The sequence below is a fragment of the Moschus berezovskii genome, chromosome 15, assembly GCF_049115385.1.
Source record: "Moschus berezovskii isolate FMDL1 chromosome 15, NW_MosBer_1.0, whole genome shotgun sequence".
In the NCBI taxonomy this organism is placed as follows: domain Eukaryota; kingdom Metazoa; phylum Chordata; class Mammalia; order Artiodactyla; family Moschidae; genus Moschus; species Moschus berezovskii.
In genome coordinates this window covers 8,449,535-8,460,079 of record NC_142474.1, presented here as the reverse complement: position 1 = coordinate 8,460,079, position 10,545 = coordinate 8,449,535, and the positions used below count along the sequence as shown (strand labels likewise).

Genomic DNA, 10,545 nt, shown 5'->3' with positions numbered 1-10,545 from the left:
AAGCAGAGGACATTTTGTGCATCGCACTCCTGGGAAACAGAGTGGCACACTCTGGCACAGGCCCCATATAGTTCCAGCTGCCGCAGGCTCACGCATGGGCTCCTCGTGGAGTCCGGGAGAAGAGGCGATCTCAGGCTGAGGCTGGGAGGCTGTCGTGCGTTTCTGGTTTCCTCCGTGTATGTGGCTGAGGTGGTCGGGATTTGGGGTGGGGATGGGGGTGTGGACCTTTGGCCTCACGTACCTCTGCTCTCAGTTTTAAGGCATGACCTCTCTGGAGCGTTTTTCCCTGAGAATGGAAGGAGAAGGAGGAGGAAACATGGTTCTTTCATTTCTAAAGGTGATATCACAGGTGAATCAATCACTTACTTCTGAATTCCTTCCTAAATCCCCATGTACCGGCCTAGTAACCCTTGGCTGTTTGGAGCCGTAAGGGAGTCTGTTGCAGGTCTCTCCCCTGGCCTCTGGCTGATGCTGGCTGTCCCGGGCGTTCTTGGCTTGTGGGCGCCTCGCTGTGGTCTCTGCCTTTACCCTCTAACTGCCTTCTCCCTGGGTCTCTTCACACAGTGGTCCCTCAGTGCATGTCTGCCACTGTACCCAGATTTCCCCTTCCTAAACCATTGGATTAAGGCCCACCCGATGACTTCTGCAAAAACCCTATTTTCAAGTAAGGTCACATTCTGAGGTCTTGGGGGTCAGGACTTCCATGTATCATTTCTGGTGGTGGTGGTTTAGTCACTAAGTCATGTCTGACTCTTCGTGACCCCATTGACTGTAGCCCGCCAGGCTCCTCTGTCCATAGGATTCTCCAGGCAAGAATACTGGAGTGGGTTGCCATTTCCTTCTCCAGGGGATCTTCCCGACCCAGGGATCAAACCCAGGTCTCCTGCATTGCACACAGATTCTTTACCATCTGAGCTAGGAGGGAAGTCTATTGTTTTCTGGGACCACTATAAATGCATAGGCTTCCCAAGTGGCTCAGTGGTAAAGAACCTGCCTGTCAACGCAGGAGCTGTAGGAGATGTGAGTTCGATCCCTGGGTTGGAAGATCACCTGGAGGAGGAAACAGCAACCCACTCCAGTATTCTTGCCTGGAGAATCCCCTGGATGGAGAACCTCGCAGGTTATAGTCCATAGGGTCGCAAGAGAGTTGGACGTGACTGAGAGACTGCGCATGCTCACATGAATGCCTAACAGGCTGACACAAAAAAACTAACAGCGATTCTTCTGGGAGAGAATTTCTGTTTCTGTTATGGTCATTCATTATTCAATTTCCTTTTTGCTTTTTAAAAACCATTCATTTATTTGGCTGTGCTGGGTCTCGGTCATGGCATGCAGGGTCTTTTTTAGTTGCGGGGTGTGAATTCTTAGTTGCAGCATACAGGATCAAGAACCGTGACCAGGGATGGAACCCGGGCCCCCTGCATTGGAAGCTGGGAGTTTCAGCCACTGTACCACCAGGGAAGTCCCTGGTTATTCAATTTTCAAGTCCAAATTGATACGTTTATATCTGCCTTCACTTTTAAAGGATATCTTCACTGGGTATAGAACTCCAGATACACGGCCTCAACCAAATGCCCCGTTACTCCATTCTCCACTCTGGCTGGAACCCCACATTCTCACCAGCACCACGTGACTTTCAAAACTTCTGTTTGACTCATTATCCCAGCAGCCGTTCTCACAAGTTTGGCACTGTGGTCAGCTATGGACCAAGGGAAACATTCATGTCAGTGTGTAGGGCTCCCTGTCTAGCACCCTACCCTCCAAGCCCAGTTGTGTCGAAAGCTCCAAACTCTGGTATCCACCCCTCCACCCAGCAAGGTCACTGCTCTCTATTGGGCTCTCTGTCCTTGTGCTGTGGCTCTAGAAACACCATCAAGGAGAACGCCAGGATGATAGGTGCTTTTCCTCTGTCAAGGATCACAGCCCTTGAATACGTTGCTTTCCAGCGTGTGTTTCTTTATCTAGCTTTTCCTCGCAGTGAGAGGGTAACTCAGAGCAACCACTCTATCATTGCTGCTGTGGTTCAGTCACTAAAGTCCTGTCTGACTCTGCGACCCCATGGACTGCTGCGCACCAGGCTTCCCTGTCCTTCACCATCTCCTGGAGCTTGCTCAGACTCATGTCCATTGAATCGGTGATGCCATCCAACCATCTCATCCTCTGTCATCCCCTTCTCCTCTTGCCTTCAATCATTCCCAGCATCAGGGTCTTTTCTAATGAGTCGGTTCTTCGCATCAGGTGACTAAAGTATTGGAGCTTCAGCATCAGTCCTTCCAATGAATATTCAGGATTGATTTCCTTCAGGATTGACTGGTTTGATCTCCTTGCTGTCCAAGGAACTCTCAAGAGGCTTCTAGTCTTCTTCAGCACCACAGTTTGGAAGCACCAATTCTTCGGTGCTCAGTCTTCTTTATGGTCCAACTCTCACATCCAGTTCTCACATCACTCCATCATGGGTAGAACCAAAGGTGTCTGTTCTTTCATTTAAAGTACAGTTCAAAGTGATTTCATTTTGGAAGGTCTGCCTTGATGCTTCAGCCCATATAAACTCAATCTTTATCAGCCCACACTCTGACACTGAGCAAGTGATTGTATTAATCAGGGTCCTCTGGAGAAACAGAACCATCAGGATCTCCATATTGTCTATCTAAATAGATATAATGATTTATGATAAGGCTGAGAATAATGTTATTATGAAGGCAGAGAAGTCCCAAGATCTGTAGTCAACCGGAGATCGGGAAAGCTGATGGTGTAAGCTCCAGGTCTGAAGTCTGGCAGGCTTGAGACTCAAGCAGAGTGGTGTTTCAGGAACAGACTGATGACCTGGTCCAACGGTCAGGACACTGTCCTTATCATTCCACGTGCCTGGGACTCTGACTTGGAGGCTTGCAGTCATAATCTCACAGATGGTAGCTTCACCCCACTGACTCTGCAGCCAAACACATACACCAAAGGCATGTTTCTTTAGCTGTTACTTTTCCATGAGGATGGGTAATTTTGCCTTCCAAACTCTATAAGGACAAAGTTTATTTCTTACAGTTTCTGGTGTGTGTGTGTGTATTCATTCCTTGTTCTGCCTACCTCCCTATTGTGGGCAACTTGAAAGTTGTCTACCAAGGGCCACACGGAAGCATGTATACTTATATAGAATCAATTGTTATTTCAGGAGTCAGTGAAGTTTAGAGACGTGGCTGTGGTCTTTTCTCCGGACCAGTGGGCTCATCTGAGCCCTGAAAAGAGAGAACTGTATCGGGATGTGATGCTGGATACCTGTGATCACCTTGTGTCATTGGGTAAGGAGATCGTTCCTTGTTAGTTTAAAATTGCCCAAGGTAGAATTTTTCCTTCCATGGGAATAGCTGCAAAGCCCCCTGAAACACTTAGCTGAATTCAACTCAATGTTCCCTGGTAAAGTACTGGTGCTGCATGATGACAGGAGACGGCATTATCATTTGGTGATGATGGAGGCTTCATATTCTCCATCGTTTTCCAAACCATCACACTTTTTTTAAAAAAACATCATGCCTCTTAGGCTAGTGTCTGCCTAAGAAATACCTGGGCAACTGTTAAAAATGTAGATGGCATTAACAAAACAAAACAGCTCCTGAAAGATTTTTGAGGTGATAATGTATCTCATTAGAAGTCTGGGTCGAATTTCTGTAATTACCACAGCATGGTGAAGGTCATTTATTTTTCTTAGGACGCTGGGCTTACAAAGCAGAAGTGATGTCCTCTTTGAGGCAAGGGAAGGAGCCCTGGATGCTGGAGAGAGAGGTGACAAGTGCTCCATGCCCAGGTAACTGACAAGGAACAAACATGTGGAGGCTGCCCCCACTCGTACCCCAACTGGCCAGAGTGACCTGGACCCCTGAGGTGACGAGAATCAAGCTCCCCAAAGAAATCCTAGTTTTACCCCCATGTTCATTCTCTCCCTGTACTTGCCTTGTATGTCTAGTCTTAGGGTACTAAATGGTGTGCCAGCAAAATTTTGAAACTTAAATGACCACACGAAGGGACAGAAGTATGACTAGCTGAACTGGTCTAATAATTTATCAGTGATTAGAATGGATGGGCTCAGAAGAGTGTCCTGAAAAGTTCCCCCCACCTTTTTTTTTCTCCAAGAAAGAGTTAGGGAGATAGATCGTCTTCTCTCTAGATTCAGATAACAGGTTAATTAGACACTGAATAACAGATGGAAAAAGTAATCAAATTTACCATCTAATTGGAGAGAGATGACAAGCACCCATCAATAGAAAGCAGAAATCGCCAGAATGCAAGATGATTCAGAAATTTCAGAGAAACTCTAAATTTCAGTGTATGATAGACAGCATAGCTCACTAACAGACCTCTGAAAGTCAAGGGACTAAAAGTTAAGTTTGTCCAGATGATGATCTGATCTTGGGACATCCCTAGAGCTGAATAAGTTACTAACTGCTTCAAAAAATACTAAATGCTTGTAAGCTGTAGGCATTTTGGAAAGTGAGCCTGTAACCCAGAAAGAAATTAAAAGGTTTTTATAAGAACTGTTCACTAGAATTCCAGGTAATCCAGGGCTTTCTTTGTCTTTAAAAACTTAATAAGCTGACCCCCAACTTCTCTCCTACCCCTAAATTATCTATGCAGATGAGTCATCTTTTGAACTTTCACTTTTACTCCATTAACATGTTTTTCTTTATCCTTTGTCTGGCAAAGTGACAGGAGGGCTAGAAGTTTTAGGTACAGAGAAGGGAGCCAATCATATTGTTCAGTTTATAGTCAATAATCACTGTTCTATATGAGAATCCATTCTTTTTTGTTTCCTTCATCTGTAGCCTATGATTTCATTAATCTTCCTGTCCCATGACAACCAGTTTAATATCTTTTCTATGTTGTTAAATATGCACACCTTTGTTATAAAATACACATCACTGTTTCATATATGGCATTTTAATTTAAATGGCATGTTGGAAAACTTTCCTTATCATTCCAGTTATCTTTGAGATCTTTATATGTTCAATATACACGTTTTCTTTTATAGTTCAGGGGCTTAACAGTGTTAATTTTTGCTTAACAGTGGCTAAATCTCTCCAACTCATTCTGATCAAAATCTCACATGTTCCTTTAAAAATCTGTGTAACAGTTTCTCTGGGTCACAGGGCATCTCTAAATAATTTCACAAATATTCCCAGATTTTTTTCTGGACATCTGTTAATTGTACAAGCATTAATATCTGTTAATTGTACAAGGTCCTCTTCCTGCATCTTACCAATGCCTGGTAATAATCTGCATTTTATTTTTCTATTTTGATAGTCAGGTGTTACCTCCTTGCTTTAACTCTAGTTTCTCTAATAGTAACATGAAGCTCCCATGCTATTCTTGCTATCTACTCAGTATTCAGCTTTTCTGAACTGCCTCTTTGTATTCTTTGCCCATTTCTAATGGTTTTCTCTTTTCTTTGTGGAAATTGAATTTTCTTTTATGTTCTAGATAATTTTTGCTTGGTTTAAGACATATGAAAACTTCTGCCAATCTGTCATTTGCCTCTTGATTCTGAAGCTTTTCTTGACCAGAAGTCCTTCATTTTGATGTAATCGCATCCTTCACATTTTTGAGGTAGCTTTTACTTACTATCTTTTTGCTGTTGTTTAAGAAGCCCATTCCATCGGAGGTAATACACATAGTTTCCTGTTAGCTTTGTGAGTGTGCTCAGTTGCTTCAGTCATGTCTGACTCTTTGTGAACCCATGGACTGTAGTCCTCCAGGCTCCTCTGTCCACAGGATTCTCCAGGCAAGAATACTGGAGTAGGTTGTCATGCCCTCCTCCAGGGGATCTTCCCAACCCAGGGATCAAACCTGCAACTCCTACATTGCAGGCAGATTCTTTTACCGCTGAGCCACTGGTGAAGCCCCCTGTTAGCTTTAGAGGCTTAAAATTCATACTTATATCTTTAATCTCTCTGGTTTTGAGAGATTTTTGTACACAGTGTAAGAAATCAATCCGCCCCATTTTTTCCTGGGTAGTGAGCCAGTTTTTATGACACTATCTACCAAGTCATCTAGCCTGTCCTCACTGACTTGTGATGCCATCCTTATCACATATAAGGCTGCTGCTTACTCGCTCAGCTGTGTCCAGCTCTTTGGACAACTCCATGGACTGTAGTCCACCAGGCGCCTCTGTCCATGGGATTTTTCAGGCAGGAATACTGGAGTGGGCTGCATTTTAAGGTATATATACATATAAGTCATCTTCCGCACTTGTTCTGTTACCCCATTAATGTACGTGTCTGTTCTGTGTTAGTACCATATTCTCCCTATTACTTTCCTAGGGAGTATTTATACTTGGGAGGTATTCCCATTGGTTTTTTGTCTCAAATCAGTTACCTATTCATGGATTGGATTCTTCCACTGATGTTTGTACTGTGTTTTAATACTTTTACTTTATACTTTAAAACTGAGCCTCCTCCTGCTTTGGTTCTTTTATTAAAACTATTCAACAAAACACAGTAAAGGCCAATATTCAGTCTCATAAATAGCGATTATGACCATAACAAATATACATGACCTAATAGATGTGTGCAAAAGTGAATTGTTTTATGAACTAAATTAAGTGGCTATGATAGTTTAAATTGTGTGCAGTGTTTTATAATGATTACTCATTTATGAATGATATGGGAAAAGACCATGTTTTTAAAAGAACTGCTTAAAATACAACTGAGTTCATACAAGTGTTATTAATTTAGTCAAATAAACTTTCTCAATAAGGAAGAAAACTCAGTAGAATACGAATACCAAGTCTGTAAGTGCATAAACATTAAGATTGCCATGCTTCAGATTAACTGACCTCTTTATCATTATAAAACAAACTTACATATTTAGCATATAGGTATGGTCTCTGATTTTTTTTCATTCCTTTGGTTAAATCCAAATTTCGTATGAGAGAAAGTGTCTTTTTTTTGCTTTCATTTTTGAAAGGGTTTTGCTGGGCATGAACTCTGGTTGACAGATTTTTGTTTTCATGCATTAAAGATTTCCCTTTTTATTTTTTTTTGCTTGCAGTGTTCCAGTGAAGAATCTGATGTACATGTACCACATCTTTTTCCCCTCTGGCTGATTCTACAGTTTTCTCTGTATCACTGACTTTGAGCAGTTTGACAATGATGTCCTGGTGTGATTCTCCTCATGTTTCCTATGCTTGACTTCATTGGACGACTTGGATCTGGGGTTTATAAGTGTTCACTGGACTTGGACATTTTTTGGCCATTATTTCTTAAAGTATTTTTCTCTCTGGTCCTTCTTTCTCCATTTCTCATCTCTTTCAGAGATGCTGCTGCTGCTGCTGCTAAGTCACTTCAGTCGTGTCCGACTCTGTGTGACCCCATAGACGGAAGCCCACCAGGCTCCCCCATCCCTGGGATTCTCCAGGCAAGAACACTGGAGTGGGTTGCCATTTCCTTCTCAGAGATGCTAGTCGCCCATATATTAAGCCATTTGAAGTTGGCAGATCTAACATTTTTTCCCCTCTTTTGGGACTTATATTAATGGATGGTAGTACTTCTCTTTGAATCCTGACTGTTCTAACTTTTGCGTTACTTACTCTGTTTCTTCAGTCCTTTTCCCTCTGGGTTCTCCAACAAGGTTTCCCATGTGACTGTATAATTTTGTCTTTGGCATACAATGTTTCTATGCATGTGAATTATTAGGTTGAAATATTGTGTTTCCAAACCAATTTTCACCACTAGATTTCATCTTACGGGGCAATATCTCACTGTTTAGACGGATCACTCACGTGTCTTTAAACTGTTCCTCTGTATTCATACATTTTCTAATAACTTCAGTAGCATTTTAAGATCTAGAATGATAAAGGTAACAGAAACCCATGCTAGTTCTCCATCGTCAATCAACCTTTTTAATAAAAAAATTCCTAGCAGTTAATCCATTTTATTTAGATTTCTTTATTACCAAAAAAACACTAGAAATTATCTTTTTTGTCAAACTGGGGGGTCATAAGGTTGATAAAGTCTAGAGTGATTAAGATAGACTTAAAGTAGTGAAAAGTAATGATGAGCTCATGCAATATAAGAACTTGAGTGTGGTGTGGGTATACAGAAAAAATAGGACTCCTTTTCATTTGTAAGAATCTATGTCTAGAATACATTTCAACAAATTAACAAAGATGTGTATATATGACTGTTCTTAGTGTTCTCAGAAATAACAAACAGAACTCAAATATCCAAGTAGAACACTGGCCCAATCAATAATAACCCTGTTCTGCAGTAAAATATTAATACAATGGATAGACCAGGTTCATATTTACTCACAGAGAGACCCTCCCCGAGTTTTGTTGCTCAAAGGAAAGTATTTAAAGTCTAATTACTTTCACAAATTGCTGTATCTCCAGAGAGAAATTTTAAAGGACCTTAATGAAAGTAAAACTTTAATCCTTGCTTAGAATCTCCTGTGGCTGCTTTTAGAGTCTTTAAACGTTTCTGTTTTTTGGTGATTACAGTGGCAACAGATCATTTTTCAGTTACAAAAAGTATTTCAAGTTTAAAGAAATTTTTCATTGGATATATGTTGATCACTTAAACTATTCTTGTCCTCGGGGAACACGTCTCCCTAGTTCCTCTCCTGGTAGACTCCAGCTTCTCATCCCACCCCTCAAGGTCCGCAGTCGCCGAACCCTTCTGTCCCCACTACCCCACCAGCAGTCTCATTTGTTGTGAGGCCTGGCTTTAATTTTATTTTTCTCCCGCTGTCTTCCCATTAGCATGTCAACCAGCACCGGTGGATTACCATGCCCTTTACGAATCTATGAGTGCCTTCAGGCAGAACCCTCACCAAGCAAAATATCGAGAACTTTCTGGTTTTGTTCCGCGTTATGAATGTGACGACTGCAGTGTGGCATTTGGCTGTCACTCACAGCTTGCTGGACACCAGCGAATTCACCAGGTCGAGAAAGCCCCCGGAGATGATGAAGAGACAAAGGCCTTTAGGCATCGCGCATCATTTACAAGGCTCCAAAGGATCGATACTCTGGATAAACACCTTGACTGTGACCAATGTGGCAAAACCTTTAACAGAGCTTCAAAGTTCCTTCAACATCAGAGCACACACAGCGGACTGAAGCCACACACGTGTGATGTGTGTCAGAGGGCCTTCCAGTTTCTTTCATCCCTGATTACACATCAGAGATTCCACGCTGGCCAGAGACCACAGCTGACTCAGCATCAAAGAACTCCGACACAAAAGAAACTCTTTGTCTGCACGTTTTGTGGAAGGGCCTTTCACAGTATCTCAGAAAAAATTCAACACCAAAAAACTCATACTAGAAAGAAATATTACACATGTCATCACTGCAAAAAGGACTTCAACCCGTATTCACAGTTTCTCTTACATCAAAGAGTTCACTCTGGAGAGAGACCCTACAAATGTAATGATTGTGACAAATCCTTTAAAAGCCAATCGAATCTTAACAAGCATCAGAAAATTCATACTGGAGAGAAGCCCTTTTCATGTAATGAATGTGAGAAGACCTTTACCCAGCTCGTAGATCTTAAGCGTCATAAACAAATCCACACTGGGGAGAAACTTTACACCTGTGATAACTGTAAAAAGACCTTTGTCCGTTTCTCGGATCTAACGCGACATCGAAGAACCCATACTGGAGAGAGACCCTACAAGTGTAATGTTTGTGAAAAAACCTTTAAACATCAGTCAAATGTTATTAGACACCAGAAAAGTCATTCTGAAGAGAGGCCAAGGACACCCTTTCCATGCGATAGATGTGAAAAGACCTTTCGCTATTACTCTGACCTTAACCGACATAAAAAAATTCATACTGAAGAGAAACCTTATAAATGTAGTGAATGTCAAAAGGCTTTTAACCATAGTTCAAATCTTAGTAAGCACATGAAAATCCATACTGGAGAGAAGCCCTTTGTATGTGATCAATGTGGAAAAGCGTTCAGTCTAAATTCGAAACTGTCTCGACATCTGCAAACTCATGATAAAAAGAAACCCTGACTGTAGAAGAGGCAGGGAGGCATTGAGAAATCACTTACCTTTTACTAGAAATTGAAAATCTAAAACAAAGAGATCAGCGTGGAAAGGGTGTTAGCCAAAGTCCCAATTCTTCTGCATGAATTCATCCTGTGTGGAATATTTTAGAAATTTAAATACAAGTTGAAGAAACGGGGAGATGCGATCAGAGATGTATTTTCTGTATTTCATTGACTCAGTTCTTTGAGCAAAAGCAGCTAAATGTGCCCAAGCAAAACTGGAACCTGAAAATGGCAGTTCCTATGATGGGAAGTAGACTCATAGGCAGCTTGAGGGTGGAGTAAAAAGAACAGATTCATTTTGCTGATTGTTCATTATCTATTTTCACTGGATGAGTAAAATCCTAGTTTTAACAGAGGTGGCTCTCTATTTTGTATGGAGGGGATACAACTCTGATCTAGGCGTAAGTAAGGACCACAAAAGCCATTTCTTTGGAATTAAAACTTCAGAGAAGAAGAAACTTTGCCAGTGGACAATGAAAAACAAAAGATGGGTCACGATTTAAAA

At 41.7% G+C, this 10,545-nt stretch overlaps 1 protein-coding gene across 1 annotated transcript; it reads left to right on the top strand.

Annotated features, from left to right (window-relative positions):
• The first annotated feature begins 316 nt into the window (after positions 1–316).
• On the top strand, positions 317–10,002 carry LOC129556011 (uncharacterized). The gene is made up of 4 exons (XM_088844337.1): positions 317–349; positions 3,170–3,293; positions 3,701–3,796; positions 8,747–10,002. The coding sequence occupies exons 1-4, from the start codon at positions 317–319 to the stop codon at positions 10,000–10,002; spliced, it is 1,509 nt and encodes a 502-aa protein (XP_088700463.1).
• The last annotated feature ends 543 nt before the right edge of the window (positions 10,003–10,545 follow it).

Bases quoted from the DNA above. Each gene is read 5' to 3' on its own strand.
- LOC129556011 (XM_088844337.1), top strand. From the start codon at position 317: ATGGTTCTTTCATTTCTAAAGGTGATATCACAG. The intron at 350-3,169 runs GTGAATCAATCA...TTATTTCAGGAG, and splicing joins TTCTAAAGGTGATATCACAG to TCAGTGAAGTTTAGAGACGT. The intron at 3,294-3,700 runs GTAAGGAGATCG...TATTTTTCTTAG, and splicing joins TGATCACCTTGTGTCATTGG to GACGCTGGGCTTACAAAGCA.